General features: G+C 42.3%; 1 protein-coding gene across 1 annotated transcript in view; it reads right to left on the bottom strand.

Moving 5' to 3' along the window:
* Positions 1 to 23,296, bottom strand: part of LOC126176685 (dopamine receptor 1) — a 1,014,936-nt gene that overhangs the window by 63,058 nt on the left and 928,582 nt on the right. Inside the window, exon 4 of the mRNA XM_049923847.1 lies at positions 16,214 to 16,523. Within this exon, the coding sequence (XP_049779804.1) occupies positions 16,214 to 16,523 (310 nt within the window). The remainder of the gene's footprint in view (positions 1 to 16,213; positions 16,524 to 23,296) is intronic.

Genomic DNA, 23,296 nt, shown 5'->3' with positions numbered 1-23,296 from the left:
GATCCAGAAAAGTTAGAAGCAATCAGAGCCATTCCAGTTCCATCCACAAAAAAACAAGTCCGCAGTTTTCTAGGTCTCGTAAATTTTTACCGTCGTTTTCTGAATATGCAAATTCTAGTTACACCAAAACTTTGTTCTCTCACTGGAAAAAATACTATTTGGAACTGGGACGAACAAGCACAGTTGGAATTCAATTCTTTGAAAGAAGCGTTACTTCACGCGCCAATACTAGCTCATCCAGATCTGTCACAAGATTTCTGCCTTAGCACTGATTCTTCCAAAGTCGGTCTTGGTGCCCACTTATTTCAAGAAGCCATAGAAAATGACACTACTGTTCAGAAAACCATTGCTTTTGCTAGCCGAGTGCTAACAAAGTCTGAAAAAAATTATTCCGTTACTGAATTAGAAGCTTTAGCTATCGTTTGGGCATTTAACAAATTCCGTTTCTTTCTTTCTGGTAAGCACGTAAAAGTATACAGTGATCATCGTGCATTACAATTTCTTATGTCTTCAAAATTAAATCATGATAGGTTAAAACGTTAGGCATTGTTTCTGCAAGAATTCCGCTTCACAATAGTCTACATTCCCGGCAAGGAGAACATTGTTGCGGACGCGCTGTCACGCGCACCGGCTGGGCTTGAGAAAAGTAACACAGAAGGCAACCTCGAGAAAAATTTCAGTATTCTTTACATTCAGAAAGTCGCCTTTGAAAACTTCATCACCACATCTTTAAAGGACATTGCTCATGAACAAGATAAAGATCCGATTTGGAAAGATATCAAAAGTAAATGGCATGAAAAGACACACACTCAGATTCGGCATTATTACCTGGTTAGAAACAACATACTCTTCAAACGCTGCACTGTTAATGACAAGCTATGGGTACTTTGCATTCCAGACGATTTTGTTAATAAGCTCATTTGGTACATTCATTTCAGCTACGCACATTTTGGCCCACGAAAATGTTATCATATTCTTCGAACGACTTGTTATTTTAACAATATGGAAAAGCGAATTCGAAGAGTCTTGTCTATTTGTAAACTTTGTCAAAAGGCGAAACCATCTACTATCTCACATCGTGCTCCGTTATTTCCTATTATTCCTTCTAAATTAAAAGAATTTGCTGCTGTTGATCTCTTGGGACCCCTTGTCAGAACATCGAATGGATTTTCGTACGTTCTAGTCGCTGTTGAACTTACTTCAAAATTTGTTTCTTTCACTCCGTTACGTAAAGCCACTGGACGGTCTGTATCCAACGCCTTTGTTAAAAATTTCTTACGTGAAGTTGGACACGTTAGTAAAGTCATTTCAGATAACGGACCGCAATTCAGATCTGCTGTTTGGTCACGCATGCTTCGGAATCATAAAATCAAACTACTCTTGTACTGAAGAATGTAGAACCTCCGAACAGAATCAGAGAGCTTGTACCTTTCCCGAATACACGTAAACTGCGACACAAAGACGTAATTGATTTGGCTCTTAAAAATATAAAATCTGCAGCAGAGAAAAGGAGAAAACTACAAGGTAAAGCAAATGCAAAGAAATTATATATTGGTCAGAAAGTTCTCATTAAAGCTCATTCATTGTCACATAAGAAGAAACACTTGAGTCACAAATTCTTTCTAGTTTACAATGGACCTTACAGAATCCGACGTATGCCACATGATAATTGCGTTGAAGTTGAAACTCTGCGTACTAGGAAGAGTAAAGGTTTACACCACATTTCTCATGTAAAACCATTTATTGACAGATAATCTGCTTTTTAACTTAGTCTTTGCAATTTTCACTTCACGCTACTTGTACAATTTGTCACACTGAGAAACTGTTAACACGCAACATTTTGGTTTGCTTACGAGTGGATTCTGGATTTGAGGTGCTTTATGTGAAATGCCAGATGACACAGTGGTTAGTTTATGTGACAGCTACACGATTATATCACGATGTTACTAATGAGTGACAATTTACAATGTTGCTTTTGCGGTGTATCTGTTTTATATCTGCACAGTTTTTTCTGAATTCTTCTATAAAGTGAGACATGTTTTAGTGGTGACTTTTGTGCTATTGCTACAAGGAGACAGCCTTTTCCGTAGGACAACAATACGTTACAGCACAGTACTTTCCTCATCACGGCAATAAGCGTAATAACTAAGAAATCTATACGCAAAGCATTTCACTTTTGTGTATCATGAGGTAAGTACATTGACTTCTGCAGAACTTAGCTTTCGGAGGACAATAACTACGACACTTCCCAGAGATTATCTTACAGCAAGACGCATATTTAGCGCTACAGGACACGTATTTGAGTGATTAATTTTGTACTTAAAACATTTATTTTTAAAGAGTTTTGAATTACAAAGAAAGTTTTTCGTGATACATTTCATTCCATTGCTGTAATCTGTAACACCTGAGGGTATAATTACAATAAACCTCAGGGGGGTACACGCCTACTTTGTGTACCATGTGTTTGGCAAGCACAAGGAGCCCTAGCTAATATGGTATTTGCTTATACAATTTAACACATCGGTACCATATTTCTCTAACACATAAATTACACAGCTATCTGATCATTTAACAGAGAAACAAACATCCTTTTACTACGTCAGTGACACATGTTTACGCAATTACAGAGTTGGATTACTTCACACTTAAGAAATTGTACTTTGTCTGTACTTTGTGAACTGTTCATATTTTTTTGGTACCATTGTGATACTATGAGAGCTTTGAATGATGTATTTGGTATGAGATCATGATTTTTAAAGTACGTTTGAGGTAGATGACACTACTGAAATGAGCATAGAATTTTCTTTAGGTTTTGAAATCATTGGAGGAAGCTACGACGTTTTTGACATTTGACTGAGGTGTTATGATGTTATTTTTACGACGACGATGTGTATTATGCTGTTGAGGTATGTTTATGTCAATAAAATTCTTGACCTGTGAAATGTTTTTATATGAGACTGTCACTGTAGCGGAAACTACTGTCGTAAATATTTCCGTAAGAAAGTTAAGTGACCACCTGCACATAATGTGACGTGGGCACCCAGGTGTGTCAGACACCTGGAGAACAAGCCTTTTCAGACGCTCAGGTAGAAAAGAAAGCCATTAGGGTGTGCCAGAGGCACAGGTGGAAGAGAAGGACAAAGAGAGGCCTATATATCTGTTAATGACATTCCTTTGTAGAGGGCATCGCTAATGCGACACCCTCGTCACTTAAAAACATATGATTTTTGTAATGCGTTGTGGGCACACAGCTGTGTCAAACACCTGGAGAATAAGCCATTAGGATGTGCCTTTCATCGCTAATGCGACACCCTCGTTACTTAAAAACATATGATTACTCGCACTTTGTGCTAATTATTGAAATGCTTATGAATTGATGGGAAATATTCGTACATCTGCTCACCTGATTATGACAAGTGTCTTTCTACGAGAGTTGAGAGCCATTAACTTATGAAACGAAATGCCACATGACTATTGAATGATATTTTTATGCTTTGGTTTGCGTAATTGCTTATTTCATTTGATATCTGGTTTCCAGCTGTGTTGCAGCATTGCTTTTATAAAATGAAATGCATTTGCTAATGTGAACTCTTTCTGTCAACAGATCTATTAAATAATTATTTTATGATCCACATTCTTTAAAAAAGGAGCACTTGGAAAGGAAAGAACAATAAGAAGGAACTAATAACAGTAACACATAATTTTCTTTTCAAGTACATGGTAATATTTTTTTTACAATAAGTTGTTATGGTGCACCACTTTAATTACATAGACATTAAGATGTGAATATGCTTTTCCCTTGTCTGCATTGTTGTTTTTACTGTAATAATTTTTCTGCTTGAGCTATGTCATGTTTAGGTATAAGTTGCTGCTGTTTGCCAGGCATAGTGTTACTGAATTTGACTTTGTGTTACTCTTCTAAGCTAGTTTTTCTTGTTTCCTGCATTGCCTTATATTAGTTGTAATATTGCACTTGCTTTGCTAATTTATGCTGCTTGCTTTGTCATTTCTATATTTTGTCATTGATGTTTGTGTTAATTATTTTTTTTTTTGCTGCATTGCCTCGTCCCTTGGTATATATATCTGAGCTCAGTAGATTTAAGTTAGCTTAAGAGGGGGTAGACTATATAAGAAACTGACTATGGAGAATAGGTAAAGAATGCATTGCGAAGAAAGATTTGGGCCCCAATGAGTATTGTACAATCAGAAATAATTATTTTGAAAGAAATATGAATAGAATACAGGAACGAGGTATAGGTAGGATTTTCTTGTAAATAAATGATGGGGTAAGCAATATGTGAACATATAAATACAGAAAGCATGCTTAGATAGGATTTTTTTGGTGGAAGCAAAGGTTGAAATAAGACGAACGATCTATGGAATGAAGGGAGATCTCCAAGCAAAATACTGCAGTAAAACAAACCCTGTCCTTTCCTCTTTGCTGTTTTTTCCCAATATGTAATTGTGTGTTGTCCTTTCCTTTTGGTGTTATCCCACTATGTGTTTGGGTACCCGTGTGTATTTGTGTTTTTCCTGTCTTTATGTGTTTAGCTGATGAGAGCTATGTTGTAGAATTTTTCTAATACTCTGTTATTTTCTTTGTAAAGATGCTTAGACTTTATTTATTCTGCTTTGTTTTAATGCTCATGTGTGAAGTTGACGTTTCAAAAGTTATTCTGATCTTTTATGTATGTACTCATGTCATCATTCCTGTAACACTGATGTATATGTTTATTTCTATTCTTTTGTAAAGCCCCTATTACTACAAATATTATCTGTATTGTTATGTTTTTAATGATGTATTTTGTATCTTTGTAATTGTATTATTATGTTATATAATTGTAATTGACACCAGTTCATCATATTATTAACTTGTAAGCATTCATTTCACTGCACACATTCTGTTGGTCATAGTATATGGACAATATGTGAGAAGTAGGGACTGTTAGTGTTTGCACGTGTGTTACTAATTCAGCAAGGGACTGGATAACAGCATTGCTGGTTCTAAGGACAATTCCCAAAAACTTTGTGCGTGCACAAGTGGTGGTTTATGGACTTGCTATCTTCTCTGCAAGACTCTTCGATGGTGATTGTGCACCTGCACAGTCGCAGCAGATGGCTGCTGGCCATCTCTACCAGGACTACAGTGGGTCTACACCTTTGCTGACTCACCAGTACCACAGTTTCTACAAGGACTGCAGTGGGTCTGCACCTCTGGTGGCCCACCAATACCATACTCTCTACCAGGACTGCAGTTGGTCTGCTCTGTGATGACCTATCTACCAATATTCGTCAGAACTTCGAATGACTCTGCTGTGGGTTTGCTCCATTGTGGCCCATTACCTGTCAGCATTTCAAGAGTCAGCACTGTCTTTCCGTTGGAAGGACAACACTACTTCTTCAATACTACATGTAAATCCACTACTTCTGTGTGCAATTTCTTTTACTAATGAGAAACTGTAATTACTATTATGATGAACAATCTGGACTGTCTTTATGGACTGTGAGAAAATTTTAGCTGTTGACCAACATTGTATTAATAAGTGTGTGCATTTGATATCTTTGTGATTGTAATTATGAAAAATTTTTTCAAATCTGTATTGGCCAGTGCCCAACACCATTTGTAAAAATTTTTTGTGGGGAGCATGGGGGCTATGTAAGTTTGCTGTTTATGTTTTTATGTAAGTAGGCTGTTTATGTTTTCTTTATGTAAGTTTGCTGTTTATGTTTTTTTATTGGCAACGTTACGTAGCACTCTCTATATGAAAAGTTTGAATTGTTGTCTGCCATTGTTGTCATGAACTGCTATAGCTGGATGCGAACAGCGCGTAGCGCTGGGCAGTTGGAGGTGAGCCGCCAGCAGTGGTGGACGTGGGGAGAGAGATGGCCGAGTTTTGATAATCTGTAAGACTGGATGTCAATTATGAATATTAAGGTAAATACATTGTTTGTTCTCTAATAATATCTTTCATTTGCTAACTATCCCTATCAGTAGTTAGTGCCTTCAGTAGTTTGAATCTTTTATTTAGCTGGCAGTAGTGGCACTCGCTGTATTGCAGTAGTTCGAGCAGCGAAGATTTTTGTGAGGTAAGTGATTTGTAAAAGGTATAGGTTAAAGTTAGTCAGGGCCATTCTTTTGCAGGGAATTTTGATAGTCAGATTGCGTTGCGCTAAAATTATTGTGTGCCAGGTTAAGCACAGTCTTGTATAATTGTTCTAAGTGGACGTTTCACATGTACAATTGTTCTAAGGGGACGTTTCAGATTTGATCTTCTGATGACTTTATTAGTCGATGAACTACAGCGTCATCTGCAAACAACGGAACACGGCTGCTCAGATTGTCTCCTAAATCGTTTATATAGATAAGGAACAGCAAAGGGCCTATAAAACTACCCTGGGGAGCGGCAGACTATAAATGGGTATGGCATGCGTTTTAAAATGTGGAGAGTGCTCTACATCCTGCCTAAACTCTTTCAATGTGTTGCACAATGAGTGACTGAGCTTTTTAGTCCCTAATCTGACGGACGTGACTTTTTCTGTGTTTCTTCACATTTTTCTTGTTATCATTTGCCTTTTCACTGAAAACATTAGAACACTGGAACTGACGATCGGGTTAATTACTGTCTGTGTGTGTGTGTGTGTGTGTGTGTGTGTGTGTGTGTGTGACAGAAAGAGACAGCAGTTTCATTGTTGCTTTTATCCACATTCACCTCAAAAAAGTTTCATTGTTGCTTTTATCCAAATTCACCTCAAAAAAGATTGTAGTGCAGACTCTGAAGACCCAGTTCCGTGAGCCGAAACAAGTGAGTTATCATTATAATTCTGTAACACGCTTTGAGAAGACAAAAATAATTCAGAAGTTTGCTAGAGGTTCATATTCTAGAGGTATTTATCTGGCGCTAAACCAAGCTGAAATGCAGGGCTCAGTAGAAGAATACGAATTTTTAAGAAATTTGAGAATCAAAGCGCGATGTTGTATACTGCCACGAACGCTTGATGAGTCAATTTGTCTTTTAAAGACAACAGAGGCGCGGTACTTCCATGGAGGGATTTCGATTCAGATGGAAATATCTCATCAGAGATTAGCTCTTCCGCCCGCACGCGGAAACCATCGGACGAGAAGCGTGAGATTGGCCGCCGGCTGCAAATCTGGTTTCCGATAACGCAGATGGCCGGCTGTTCTGGCTGGTAGTGGATGATGAATGGCCAGCTGCGTTCCCTCTCTCGTGCTGGTCGAGCTGTATGAAGAACTGAGTATAGCGCGTCTTATGTGCTGTCCATGGTACGTATTTTCCGAGCATTTTCTACAGCGATGTATGGCGATTAGTGTGTAATCTACATCTATACGGTTGCTGTGCAATACACAATTAAGTGTCTGGCAGAAGGTTCATCGAATCGCCTTCAAGCATACCTCTCCACCGTTCACTCTCGAACAAGAAAAACGAAGACTTAAAACTTCCAGTGCGAGCTTTGACATCTCTTATTTTATTATAATGATAATTTTTCCCTTTGTAGATGGACGCCAACAAATATTTTCACACGTTGAGAAGAAATTTACTGATTGAAATTTTATGAGAAGCTCCTGCCACAGTGAAAAATCGCCCTTGTTTTAATGACTGCCAACCCAATCCGCGTATCATATCCTTGGCATTCTCTATTTGGCGATAATACAAAACGCGCTGCCCTTCTTTAAATTTTTTCGATGTACCCCGCCAATCCTATCTGATGTGGATCGTGCACAGTGCAGCATTACTCCAGAAAAGAACGGACGAACGTAGTGTAGGCCGCCTGTTTAGTAGATACGTTACATTTTCCAAGTATTCTACCAATATATCGCAGTCTTTGGTTTGCTTTCCTAACAAATCTATGAGACCGTCTTTCCAATTCAAGTTATTCGTAATTGTAACAGTTAAGTATTTAGTTAAGATTGCAGCCTTTCTATTTGTGTGATTTATCGTGTAACTGAATCCTCCCCGATAACTGAGTGGACAGCGCTGCGGTCTGTCACGCCAAGGGGCCCGGGTTCGATTCCCGGCTGGGTCGGAGATTTTTCTCCACTCAGGGACTGGGTGTTGTATTGTCCTCATTATCATTTCATCATTATCAGTGGAAGGCAACGGGAAACCACCACTGGAATCACTTCCGCTCATGCGGTGGACCTCTCTGACGTGGCTTCCCCCATGACAAGAGCTGCAGTAAGGTAGAACACAAAGTTTTTGCATCATAAACATATATCTAAATCATTTTGCAAACCGTTTTGATCAGCTGAAGACTTCACAAACCGGTAAATGATAGCGTCATCTACAAACAACTGGAGAGGGCAGCTCAGACTGTCACTTATATGGTTCGTGTAGATCAGGAACAGCAGAGAACCAGTAACGCTTCCTTCCGGAACGGCAGATTTGCTTTACTTGATGACTTTCTTTCAGTTCCTACGAATTGCAGTGTTTCTGACAGTAAATCACTGCTTGTATTTATGTGAATTCTTTGCTGTTAATCCGAATTGACAAACTTAAGAAGCGTTATAGCTTATTTGATTATTTTAAGTTAGAGATCCATTATAAGGGAACGAAAACAAAAAACATGAAAAATGGAAGAGAGAGCGCTTGACATTCCCTTTGCACTGATTGTCGGACAATTATTTCATGGGATGAAGAACAAAAACTTGCTACTGACTGATTATATAATCTTCTGGTCACTAAAACTGCAATGCCAGAACGGATGGCAACCAGCTTCCTTACTGTGAGAATGCTGTGTAGCGGGAAGAAAAAGTACTGAGCATGTGACGCACAGTAAGGAGGTTGCACGATTTAAAAAAAAAAGAGGGAACCCTGCTGTCAGATCCTGAAGAATACGCGACAGTCGACCGACCGCAGTGTTATCCGCAGCCACTCATCATCGGATACATTGTGGAGGGGCACGGGGGCAGCTCATCTCACTCCCTGCTGTTGCCGACGTTTCGACCTTGGAGCCGCCATCTCTCAGTCGGGCTGTTTTTCAGTCGGCATCACGAGACTGAGTGCACCCGGCGCAGTCCTTTCACCAAGAAGGCAGTACTGGAATCGAACCAGGATGCCCCACATGAGGGTCTGTCACGTTGATCACTCGGCTACGGAGGATTCATACATGAATAAATTTGCAGGTATTTTGCAAACTGTAACACTTGGTACTGCCATCTCCGGCAGTGACAATGGCTCTCAGCCAGATGGAAATGGAGAGAAACTGAGATTGGTCGAGAGATTCGGATATGTCGTCCATGCTGTTTCAGTTCTGTACTAAAGACCATCAGTTGCTGTGGTTGGCAAGTGATAGTGTACCAGTTTCCCGGCAAGCGATAAGCAGGCTTTTTAAGATAGTGAGGGATCAGGAGAATGTGGTGATCGGGACAAAAGTTGAAGAAACTCTGTATCGAGATAGTTCAGGCCAGCACAGTAATGTGTCGTCTCGCACAATCTTGTTAAAAGATGTGACAGAGACCTAGAACACAGGGCAAGGCCATTGATTTTAAATTCCTCAGAAAAGTAACGGTTCCTGTCCAAATTACTGGTTATTCAAATTAAAGATGGTCGTGTTGTTTACCCTGTGGCACCCCATACCATCACGCCAGATGCTGAGCCGGTATCACGTTGATCAGTGCAAACTGGCAACGTTCGTTCTCCTCAGACTCTCCATACACAGATACGCCCGTTGCAATACTGTGTGCAGAAAAGAACTCGTCCCAAAAGACAACGAGGTACCATTCGCGTCTCCGTTAACGACGTTGGGCCGTACTAGCGTCGTAGTGCCTCTCTTTGAGGCCACCTGACATTCCGTGGAGCGCCAAGTGCCATTGCAATCTCTGTGCTGGTATCTGGCTCATGTGGCTGTACGATCTGATTGGGGATAGCCAATAGTAGCCAGGTAAGACTTTGGTAGTAGCGATTTTACTCAGTTTTCTGTCATAGGTAAATGAGTAGTCACTATTGTCATAATCACTGAAAGCCGAAGGCCATATATTGCAAAGTGTTATGTCGTTATTGGGGTTCGCAGTCTGGGGTAGATTGAATCATTTTCCTTTAAATACTGTTATTATTCATTAATATTTTGTGTTGTTCAAATCTTATTCAGGTCTCAAGCAAGCTTTTATTTATAATGGTGTTTTCTGTGTGGTTAAATTGGTGATTGCGTGGTAAATAAAGTGGTAATACAAATACTTGCCCCACATCTTCACAGACCCAGCCCGAACCCACTTATACCTAAATCCCACGATACAGCTGGCAGCTCTGTGAGTTAAAGACGCACCCTGTGTACCCTCAACTCACTTAAATTTTTTAAATCTTGCTATTGTACTGTATCTACACAAAAAATTAAATTTCTGTATTTACTCTTTTTTCAGAACTTGCAACTTTAATGACCAGAAGTGCAGGTAGCAATTTTTGTTGACTTGTAGAAATGCATGATACACACTCCTCTGTTTTACAGTACATTTCTTCACTACCGGTTTAGATCACGGATCATCTTCACAGTGGAAAAACATTATTGTAAAACCTTCATACGGGCTACATGCTATTTAACCAGAGAAACGAAGTTTTCACAATAGATATCTTTCAACTACGAAGAGGTTCATGATAGAAACTGGTACTGAATAAATGTACTGTAAGACAGCATAGTGTGTATCACGCATTTCTCCAAGTACTATGATGCTGCTGACAATTGCCTGAAAATTTTTTTTACAATTTTTGTTAAGGCAGTCCTGTACGATAGAACTGACTGTATGGCTGCACACAGAGCTCAATGAAAAAGTAGAATTAAATAAAATATATTACTTACACACTTTGTGTACAGGGTATTCGAAAAATACACGGCAGTATTTCAGGGCGAGGTTAAGCACATACAGTGGACAAAGGAACGTGATATGAACATGGGTTCCGAAATTTTTATTTATTGAGACATCCGGCATGGAAGTTACTAACGCTCCCTTGGAGCCCTGCCTGTGACGATACTGTGGTATGCCAGCAGTCTCTGGGGACCGTGGTCGGGCTGGAATTACTGTACTTCGAAGCGAGCTCTGCGGAACAGCTCTGATGGACAATACTGTGCAACGCAATTAGCAGTTATATCAGTGCTGCCGTCTTGAGTTTCTCCAGGTACAGGTAACGTGCCACTCTAATGCTGTACTGTGAACGCTCATTCTCCTGTTCAAAATGGCTCTGAGCACTATGGGACTTAACTGCTATGGTCATCAGTCCCCTAGAACGTAGAACTACTTAAACCTAACTAACCTAAGGACATCACACACATCCATGCCCGAGGCAGGATTCGAACCTGCGACCGTAGCAGCAGTGCGGTTCCAGACTGTAGCGCCTTTAACCGCTCGGCCACTCCGGCCGGCACTCATTCTCCTGTACGTATTGTCTTAGGCAATGAAGAATTCAAATGCTGAAATGCATCCATGCGTTTCATGTATGTGTTGGCGAATGGCAATGCTGCATTAGACCGTCGGTTGTGCTACGGACGATCGAGACCGCCAGTGCCCTGAGAGGAAGCCATTCGAAGAAATCCACTGCCACTTACACGACTATGGTAGTTTCATACTTTTACCCGGATCGTGAGGAGGCCACGACGCACAACGCCTGCAACTGAGGACGCTATTATTGACGGTGCAGAACACAATTCGCACATCAGTACTCGGCACCTAGGTCGTCAGCTCGGTATCCATCACAACGCCGGTGACGTATCCGTGAACAACGGCTGTATCTGTATTAACGACAGCAGATGCAGGCGCTGGCCTCCTAGGACTTTCCTCAAAAACTTATTCGTTGTTGGTGCTTTATCCAACAACGTAGCCTGAGGCTTGTTTTTCTAGCAGTAGTGTTATGGACAGATGATGGCATCCGAAACTTCCATAGTCAGCATCAGTGGGCGTACATCAATCTACATGCAGCTGTTAAAATGATCCATCAATAAAGATTCGCCAGCAACGTATGGGCACCGACCCTATGTACTTCTTTACCGCCCAAAAGAGAGGAGGTACAGACGGTCGTTGCGCAGAATATTGCGTCCTTTGTTGACAGATATTTCACTACAACTCGAGAAACAGATGTACTACACTCTCGATGGTTCCCCTGAGCATTTTACTGTTCTTGTTCGCCAAAACCTGACTCGCCATTGTACTAGCTGCTGGATAGATAGAGGTGGACTTGCCTTGTCCCCACACTCACCTGACGGAGCACCATTGGACTTTTCTTAAGCGTCTTTTTAAAGGCGTTAGTGTACGCCGTACCTGTGGAGGAGGAAACATCACTTCTTGCAAGAATTCAGGCAGACAGTGAAGGAATAAATACAACCCGGGGAATTTCTGACGTTTTCGTGCCTCAGTGCGTAGACTATCAGTAGCCTGGATACTAGCAGAGGGTGGGCATTTTTAAGACTTATTATATGGTAGTGAACTGGGTGAATCATTGTGAAAATAAATTGGAGCTTCTCATGGAGCAGGTATTCGACTTCCATGTCTGATATCTCAATAAATATCCATTTACCGTATAGTTGTTGTTGTTGTTGTCGTGGTCTTCAGTCCTGAGACTGGTTTGATGCAGCTCTCCATGCTACTCTATCCTGTGCAAGCTTCATCTCCCAGTACTTACTGCAAGCTACGTCCTTCTGAATCTGCTTAGTGTATTTACCTCTTGGTCTCTCTCCACGATTTTTACCCTCCACGCTGCCCTCCAATACTAAATTTGTGATCCCTTGATGCCTCAGAACATGCCCTACCAACCGGTCCCTTCTTCTTGTCAAGTTGTGCCACAAATTCCTCTTCTCCCCAATTCTATTCAATATCTCCTCATTAGTTATGTGATCTACCCATCTAATCTTCAGTATTCTTCTGTAGCACCACATTTCAAAAACTTCTATTCTCTTCTTGTCCAAACTATTTATCGTCCATATTTCACTTCCATACATGGCTACACTCCATACAAATACTTTCAGAAACGACTTCCTGACACTTAAATCTATACCCGAAGTTAACAAATTTCTCTTGTTCAGAAACGCTTTCCTTGCCAGTGCCAGTCTACAATTTATATCCTCTCTACTTCGACCATCATCAGTTATTTTTCTCCCCAAATAGCAAAACTCCTTTACTACTTTAAGGGTCTCATTTCCTAATCTAATTCCCTCAGCATCATCCGACTTAATTCGACTACATTCCATTATCGTCGTTTTGCTTTTGTTGATGTTCATCTTATATCCTCCTTTAAAGACACTGTCCTTTCCGTTCATATGCTCTTCCAAGTCCTTTGCTGTCTCTGACAGAATTACAATGTCATCGGCGAACCTAAAATTTTTTATTTCTTCTCCATGGATTTTTAATATCTACTCCAAATTTTTCTTTTGTTTTATTTACTGCTTGCTCAATGGAAATATTCAATCTGTATATTTCCCGTATAAGTCAGTCTAAAAAATACACTCTAAGAGGAAAAGAATCCATCCACCATCAAGGAATTATCCGAATGGGACGGAAATCGATAGATGTGATGTACTCGAACAAAGAAATGATTACAGTTTCAGAAAAATTGGACGGTTTATTCAAGAGAAATGCTTCAGAAATTGAGCAGGTCAATAAAGCGTTAATTCACCTCTGACCCTGATGCATGCCGAATGGCTAGGCGCTGGTTGATAGAGTTGTAGTATGCCCTCCTGAAGGACATTGTCCCAAATTCTGTGCAGTCGTCAAAATCACGAGTTGCTTGGAGGGCCCTGCTCATAATGCACGAAAATCAGTCATTCGGGGAGAGATTCGGCAACCTTTCTGGCCAAGGTAGGGCGTTGAAAGCACGAACGCAAACAGTAGCTACTCTCTCAGTTTGCGAATGTGTATTATCTTGCTGAAATGTAAGCACAGGATGGTTTGCCGTGAAGGGCAACATAACGGGGCGTGGAATATCACCGTCGTGCCAATGTGCTGTAAGGGTGCTGCGGATGACAACCAAAAGAGTCTGCTGTGAAATGAAATGGCACCCGTTACTGTTGGGCCGTATGACGAGCGAAAGTTAGGAGGGCATCCTAATGCTGTCCTGGGCGTCTTCAGACTTATTTTGGGCCTGGAATCTCATCGACTGGCGTAGAAATGTATTCGGTGATGAGTTGCGCTTCGAACTGTGCCCTGATAATCAGCGAAGACCCTGTCTGAAGTAGCCGCAGACAGCGCTGAGACACCAGCATGAGTGTCGTCCGCCGTATGGCCCGACAACCAGGAGTGAAGGTCTCGGTTGCCATTTCACTTGATAGCAGGACAGCCTTGGTTTTCATCAGCGGCATCCTTACAGCACAACGGTTCGTCGAAGATAATCCACGCCCCATTTTGTCGTCCTTCATGGCAAGGCATCCTATGCTTACATTTCAGCAACATAATGCCCGTCCACATACACCGAGAGTTTCTTTCCCTTGTCTCCCCTACTTGCCATCTTATCCAGCGACATTGATGGATCTGTCTCCCACTAAGAACGTTTACGGCATAATGGGCACGGCCCTCCAACCAGTTTGGGTTGTAACGATCTAAGGCGACAGTTGCACAGAATTTGGAACGATGTCCCTCAGCCACTGCTTTCAGAAGGGCAGAGGCGGACCAACGAGTTATTGCCTTGCTCAATTTAGGAAGCTGTTTCCCCTGAAGAAATCATCCAGTCTTCCTGTAATTGTAATAATACACTCCTGGAAATGGAAAAAAGAACACATTGACACCGGTGTGTCAGACCCACCATACTTGCTCCGGACACTGCGAGAGGGCTGTACAAGCAATGATCACACGCACGGCACAGCGGACACACCAGGAACCGCGGTGTTGGCCGTCGAATGGCGCTAGCTGCGCAGCATTTGTGCACCGCCGCCGTCAGTGTCAGCCAGTTTGCCGTGGCATACGGAGCTCCATCGCAGTCTTTAACACTGGTAGCATGCCGCGACAGCGTGGACGTGAACCGTATGTGCAGTTGACGGACTTTGAGCGAGGGCGTATAGTGGGCATGCGGGAGGCTGGGTGGACGTACCGCCGAATTGCTCAACACGTGGGGCGTGAGGTCTCCACAGTACATCGATGTTGTCGCCAGTGGTCGGCGGAAGGTGCACGTGCCCGTCGACCTGGGACCGGACCGCAGCGACGCACGGATGCACGCCAAGACCGTAGGATCCTACGCAGTGCCGTAGGGGACCGCACCGCCACTTCCCAGCAAATTAGGGACACTGTTGCTCCTGGGGTATCGGCGAGGACCATTCGCAACTGTCTCCATGAAGCTGGGCTACGGTCCCGCACACCGTTAGGCCGTCTTCCGCTCACGCCCCAACATCGTGCAGCCCGCCTCCAGTGGTGTCGCGACAGGCGTGAATGGAGGGACGAATGGAGACGTGTCGTCTTCAGCGATGAGAGTCGCTTCTGCCTTGGTGCCAATGATGGTCGTATGCGTGTTTGGCGCCGTGCAGGTGAGCGCCACAATCAGGACTGCATACGACCGAGGCACACAGGGCCAACACCCGGCATCATGGTGTGGGGAGCGATCTCCTACACTGGCCGTACACCACTGGTGATCGTCGAGGGGACACTGAATAGTGCACGGTACATCCAAACCGTCATCGAACCCATCGTTCTACCATTCCTAGACCGGCAAGGGAACTTGCTGTTCCAACAGGACAATGCACGTCCGCATGTATCCCGTGCCACCCAACGTGCTCTAGAAGGTGTAAGTCAACTACCCTGGCCAGCAAGATCTCCGGATCTGTCCCCCATTGAGCATGTTTGGGACTGGATGAAGCGTCGTCTCACGCGGTCTGCACGTCCAGCACGAACGCTGGTCCAACTGAGGCGCCAGGTGGAAATGGCATGGCAAGCCGTTCCACAGGACTACATCCAGCATCTCTACGATCGTCTCCATGGGAGAATAGCAGCCTGCATTGCTGCGAAAGGTGGATATACACTGTACTAGTGCCGACATTGAGCATGCTCTGTTGCCTGTGTCTATGTGCCTGTGGTTCTGTCAGTGTGATCATGTGATGTATCTGACCCCAGGAATGTGTCAATAAAGTTTCCGCTTCCTGGGACAATGAATTCACGGTGTTCTTATTTCAATTTCCAGGAGTGTATGTTTCTCTGTATATGTGAATCAATATCCCATTCGGATAAGTCCTTTATGGTGCGTCGTTCTTAGAGTGTGTATCACACACGTTTATTTTTGGACAGATAACTCACCTGAGGGGGTCCTTGATGTGGATGTACCTATCGAGTGAAATGGCACAAAGGTTTAGGATGGAGGCGGTTGAGCACATGACGTCGAAGGCTATCCAGGTGTCGCAGAACTGTGCGCCAAACATCCAGTAGCCCAGCAGGTCGTTGACGACGGCGAAGGTCATGACGAGCGCCGCTACGAAGAGATCCGCGATGGCGAGCGACGCGAGGAACAGGTTGCCGATGCGCCGCAGCCCGCGGTCCGTGTAGATGGCCACGCACACCAGCACGTTGCCCGCGATCGACATGAAGATCACCAGCGACAGGAAGACGCCTGCGAACACAGCGACGCAACTAGTGCGAGGCCCGGGCTGCGCGCAGCAGGCAAAGGGTGCACAGGTTTCAGGATGCTGTGCGTAAGCAATGCAATCCGCAATCCATGACAAGGTCACACACACACACACACACACACACACACACACACACACACACACACACAAACACACTGACGAACCGAAACATTATGACTGACTTCTTAATAACGTGTTTGTCCATCTTTTCAACGCGAAACTACGTCGGTTCTACACGGCGTTGATTGGAAAAATACGTGGTTTCTTGAGGTATGTGACATTAGATGTCTACAGACAGGTCAGTAACTCTCGCCAATTACGGTTTGTCGGTGCGGCTTGAATCTGGTGGCCAAGACATCAAGGCATCATGCTCGTCCAACAACGATAGCACTATAACGAGGAAGGCTTAAAGAAAATTATATCTGTTTCACATCTTTGGAGTGTTTACTCTTAGATTACCAAATTATTTCACTATGTTCTAATTACATGTACGTCCAAGAAATATTTGAAATGTGGACTCTGCGAGAGGCCGTGACACACTGACAGCTGCCAAAGTGCTCAGGCTAGTACCCGTCTATCCGATACTTGCATCCGATGCACTCCTGGCAAGATGCACTGATGGAAAGCCGCAAAATGAAAATGAAAGCTTTCAGAGTGTCATTTAGTCGAAGTGTCCCAAAGAAAAGAAAAATAATTTTTTTTTGGGTGTTGTAGAAGCAGTTATTCAGTTTAATAAGGGATGTTTGCAGAAAACATGAGTCCCATTGCTCCTTTATCACCGTCCCTGAAGAACATATGCTTTTCCAGAGATCAGCGAAGGGTCAAGCAGGCCACAAGATGCTGCTAGGAGAAGGAAAAATGTAAGAAGTGGTCTTGAAATTACAAGAAGAAGAATACTTACACCATCAGGAAAAGAGAATTTTTTACAGTATGTAGTCTTGAAGTATTTGCATATTTTTATACATTAACATTATCGAATATGTAGTTTTCCATTTTATCATCACAATTATATATCGACAATTATGAAAGATTTAAATGTCAAGATTAAAAAAAAGTAAATTGATAACAGTTCTCTAAAAAAAATGCATGTAACTGTTGGACAACGTTTTGTGATGTACGAAAAATCTTGAATGTGAAAATTGAGGTCTGAGTACCAAAAGTAGCTTTTCAAATAGCGGATTAAAGATCATATCAAAAATTCACGGTTAAAGTATCAGTCCAGTACTTGACTCCAAAGCCTGGTTATTACATCTTTAAATGATAGATATGATTTTAAAATTCGATTGAAGTCGGAAAAGTAAGAGAAAGCAATGCCTTCAATTACCACCTCAAGCCTTACGGAAGCCAAGGAGAATGTCCCCCACACCTTAATAATGTCTCCAACAGCCACCGTCTGTGGCGCAGTTGATGTTTCGTGCAATCGTTCGCATGCATGAAGGAGTATACGGAAACGACCATCGATGTGGTGTGACAAGGAACGTGATTCATTTGACTAACAAGGGGAGACCACAACGTTGGGATCACGCACTTCCGTCAGACTTTGTACACCTTTAGTAGGCCATTAAAACAAATTAATGTAAGAAACTGCAAAAAGGTGGGAATTTAAGAAGATGGGACCTGCATAAGCTGACTAAACCAGAGGTTGTACAGAGTTTCAGGGAGAGCGTAAGGGAACAAATGGCAAGAATGGGGGAAAGAAATACAGTAGAAGAAGAATGGGTAGGTTTGAGGGATGAAGTAGTGAAGGGAGCAAAGGATCAAGTAGGTAAAAAGACGAGGGCTAGTAGAAATCCTTGGGTAACAGAAGAAATATTGAATTTAATTGATGAAAGGAGAAAATATAAAAATGCAGTAAATGAAGTAGGCAAAAAGGAATACAAACGTCTCAAAAATGAGATCAGCAGGAAGTGCAAAATCGCTAAGCAGGGATGGCTAAAGTGTAAGGATGTAGAGGCTTATCTCACTAGGGGTAAGAAAGATACTGCCTACAGGAAAATTAAAGATTCCTTTGGAGAAAAGAGAGCCAGTTGTACGAATATCAAGAGCTCAGATGGAAACACAGTTCTAAGCAAAGAAGTGAAAGCAGAAAGGTGGAAGGAGTATATAGAGGATCTATACAAGCTCTATGTACTTGAGGACAATATTCTGGAAATGGAAGAGGATGTAGATGAAGATGAAATGGGAGATATGATACTGCGTGAAGAGTTTGACAGAGCACTGAAAGACCTGAGTCGCAACAAAGCTCCGGGAGTAGACAACATTCCATTAGAACTACTGACGGCCTTGGGAGAGCCAGTCCTGACAAAACTCTACCGTCTGGTGAGCAAGATGTATGAGACAGGTGAAATACCCTCAGACTTCAAGAAGAATATAATAATTCCAATCCCAAAGAAAGCAGGTGTTGACAGATGCGAAAATTACCGAACTATCAGTTTAATAAGTCACGGCTGCAAAATACTAACACGAATTCTTTATAGACGAATGGAAAAACTAGTAGAAGCCGACCTTGGGGAAGATCAGTTTGGTTTCCGTAGAAATATTGGAACACGTGAGGCAATACTGACCCTACGGCTTATCTTAGAAGCTAGATTAAGGAAAGGCAAACCTACGTTTCTAGCATTTGTAGACTTAGAGAAAGCTTTTGACAATGTTGACTGGAATATTCTCTTTCAAAATATGAAGGTGTCAGGGGTAAAACATAGGGAGCGAAAGGCTATTTACAATTTGTATAGAAACAAAATGGCAGTTATAAGAGTCGAGGGGCATGAAAGGGAAGCAGTGGTTGGTAAGGGAGTGAGACAGGGTTGTAGCATCTCCCCGATGTTATTCAATCTGTCTATTGAGGAAGCAGTGAAGGAAACAAAAGGAAAATTCGGAGTAGGTATTAAAATCCATGGCGAAGAAATAAAAACTTTGAGGTTCGCTGATGACATTGTAATTCTGTCAGAGACAGCAAAGGACTTGGAAGAGCAGTTGAACGGAATGGATAGTGTCTTGAAGGGAGGATATAAGATGAACATCAACAAAAGCAAAACGAGGATAATCGAATGTAGTCGAATTAAGTCGGGTGATGTTGAGGGTATTAGATTACGAAATGAGACACTTAAAGTAGTAAAGGAGTTTTGCTATTTGGGGAGCAAAATAAGTGATGATGGTCGAAGTGGAGAGGACATAAAATGTAGATTGGCAATGGCAAGGAAAGCGTTTCTGAAGAAGAGGAATTTGTTAACATCGAGTATAGATTTAAGAGTCAGGAAATCGTTTCTGAAAGTATTTGTATGGAGTGTAGCCATGTATGGAAGTGAAAAATGGACGATAAATAGTTGAGACAAGAAGAGAATAGAAGCTTTCGAAATGTGGTGATAGAGAAGAATGCTGAATATGGGTAGATCACATAACTAATGAGGAGGTGTTGAATAGGATTGGGGAGAAGAGAAGTTTGTGGCACAACTTAACTAGAAGAAGGGATCGGTTGGTAGGACATGTTCTAAGGCATCAAGGGATCACCAATTTAGTGCTGGAGGGCAGCGTGGAGGGTAAAAATCGTAGAGGGAGACCAAGAGATGAATACACCAAGCAGATTCAGGAGGATGTAGGATGCAGTAGGTACTGGGAGATGAGGAAGCTTGCGCAGTATAGAGTAGCATGGAGAGCTGCATCAAACCAGTCTCAGGACTGAAGACCACAACAACAACAATGTGCAAGTAGTGAGGTTCACTACTCTGGCAATTCGGAGGAGAGCACAAGAGAAATTTTACGCGTCTATTAGGTAACTGATGTATCTGTGCGTAGGTATCTGATGTTAGAGCTCACGTTTGTCAAGTGGTTAGGGTTCGAGCTACATAAGACGAACGTGCATGAGGCGGCGGGACGCCTACCGCTCAAACCCTCATTTTTGTTGTACAAGTGTAAATTCTGTGACATTCAAGAATGTTTCACCTACACTATTCGTTCTTGTTACGTTAGCTAAGTCTCACCGCTGAGCAGGTTACCTGTCAAATGGGGATTGTCTCTGTGTCTGCAGCTCCATGCGCTGAGGTGCAAAGTAGTTCCGGGGACCTTACCAGAATGCATGTGTATGGGATTTCGCAAATCACGACAGGCTCACGTTTTCAGGAAAACACTATGATTTTCTTCATTTACTTGTCGATGGTTATAAATATTTTTGTTCTAATAATTAAATTTAATTCAAAATAGTAAGTATTCAAATAACACGAAATTCACTAAAATTTCATGCAATAAGACGTGGTTCTTCTAGAATTATATTCATCTCAAAAGTATTATAAATTAAATAATAGACTAGTCGTGGAAAAATATAGATTAAAAATTAAGCTTGAGGGGGAGTCACACTGTCGCCTCATACCGTTCGTCTTACGTAGCTCGAACGCTAACCACTTCCACTCTCAATGATCCAGTACCCAATGCAATCGCAACTGAAAATGTCGTTGTGTCAACATAGAAACACTTAGGGTGTTACAGATCCCCATACTCAATAATGTACATAGGCTACTGTACTTCAAAACACTTGTGCCCGCGTCAGCATTGTGCATTGTCAACAGATCTGATGGCCGTCCACCTTGCTGTACAGAGTGGGTAACCCTTCGACATCCACGTTTTGTGACGAGTGACGAGATCTGAGCGTCGAACACGTTGTCGCCCACTCGTGGTTTCATTGTCCTTCAACTACTTTTCACTGATGCACACGACAGTAGCACGCGAACAGCCGACCAGTTTCAACGAATCCCAGATGCTCCATCCCAGGCGCCAGTGCTTAACAACCTGCCCTAGTTGCTTATGTCAGTGAATATCCCCGTTCGAGCCCCATATCTGTCTTCGTTGGTCACTTCTCCGCTTACATACTTGCCTTATTATGTTATATGGAGCAACGCAGTCTCCTGGCAGAGAGTGTTAACTGTGTTTTGACTCATCAGTGTAAGTGACTCGTGATGAATGAATGTCATCGTTGTAATGAAAAGAACACATAGCTTAGGAAATAATAATTTTTATGTTAGTTTTGTAGCTATGCTCACAAATTGTTTGAGTTCTGATGTACAAGACGGAAGTAACGGGCAGGAATTTCCGTGCTTGCAAAGATTTTGAGAGCCAAGATAGCTATCCGGATATGGACTGGTGAAATGCTGCTCAGAATCGCCAGCCACAACTCTTGATCAATCCGAGATGGGAACCGCGGTCCAGTTGGCGTTGCACGCGTAACGGCGCCAGAGTCTGTCAAAAAGTTAATCACTGAATCACAGCTCTGCCTTTACATAATGTGTGTGTCCTAGCGCGATACAGATTGCTAACTTCATACAGACAGTCCTGAAAATTTGTGCTTGTAAACATTTAGTAGCTGTGAAAATACTTGCAGAATTTAAAACGAAAAACGTGTAGTGCATGCAATAGATAATACTAAGAAAATGAACTATTCATGTATCAATTACGTATTGCATGCACCACACGTTCTCCGTTTTAAATTCCGCAAGCATTGTGGTAGCTATCAACAATTAATTCACAAGCACAAATTTTGAGGACTACCTTTTAGGCCTAGGAATCTGTATGGGACTATGAGAAATTATTTTATACTTTTCAGTTCATGTTAAAAAGTGTCATATTGAGAAGCTTTTTACTTAAATAATGATTTTCTAATGTTGTGTCAAACTTTTCTATCCATTTCAAGCATCCTCAGTCACACACCAGGCAAATAAGCGGGTTATTATTCCATTGTCACCGAGTTCTGAGCTATGTTGGAAGTTTCAAGTCTTTAATCCACCAGGAAATTATATTGGTAAACGAAGTACCAATCGTCACTCACCGACCAAGTAAGCGAGTTAATATTGCATTGTCATCCAGTTCTGAGTTATACTGAACACTTCAAATCTCTAGCTCATGGGGAAATAATAGTGGTAAACAAAGCACCCCTCACCACGCGGTAGACAAAAAACCGAGTTAATACTGCATTTTCTTTCAGTTCTGAGCTATGCTGAATGTTTCAAGTCTCTAGTTCTTCGAGAAATTAGTTTAAAACCAACTGTAAATTTGTACCCAACAGACAGACAAGAAAGCGACCTAATAAAGCCCACTGAAAAACGTTTTTACTGTATTCATGACAAGCAGGCAAAGAGATTCTTCCACCAAATCATCTGGAGGGACTGATTGTCTTCTGAAAGGTTCATTAAAATCGAAAGTACCGTATAAGGAAGTATGAACCCCTGATTAGCTGGCAGGAGACTGTGCGACCTCGTAAAAAGGCATTACTCTCTTGACTTAGTTTCATTTACTCATGGTTGGGAACCCAGCAGTGACCTCTGCCACGTCGTGTGACATTATTCATGCGATGTAGTGGGTACGCCCGTTGTGCCACTGGGCACAGAGGTAAAGTTATGGGTTGCTGCTAATTGTGTTTGGGCAGCGCAAGGCAGATGAACGTTGGGTGGTCTTTGCAGGTCGCAGAATCCACACGCGCAAGGACAATATGCTAAACGGTTTAAACTGTATACCTTCGCAACATAACGTTACTTGTAGTTGGTAAGGACAACGTAGCTGTTGGTAGTCATGTTAATTAGAGGTAGTAGAGAGGGAGGTGGAAATTCATTAGGCAGTGTCGTGCGGAAAGTGCCAGCTTGTTTGAGCACGCGTACGTTGAATAGTCATCGAGTATGAGTCGACTAAGTCAAGATCACGTCATGTGTGAAGTTGAGCGGAACACCTGGAGAGGGACGGAGTTGTGTTAAATTTTAGTGAAGATTAAAAATAAAAT

Source organism: Schistocerca cancellata, chromosome 3, assembly GCF_023864275.1.
Source record: "Schistocerca cancellata isolate TAMUIC-IGC-003103 chromosome 3, iqSchCanc2.1, whole genome shotgun sequence".
In the NCBI taxonomy this organism is placed as follows: Eukaryota; Metazoa; Arthropoda; class Insecta; order Orthoptera; family Acrididae; genus Schistocerca; species Schistocerca cancellata.
This window is presented reverse-complemented; position numbering and strand designations above follow the sequence as displayed.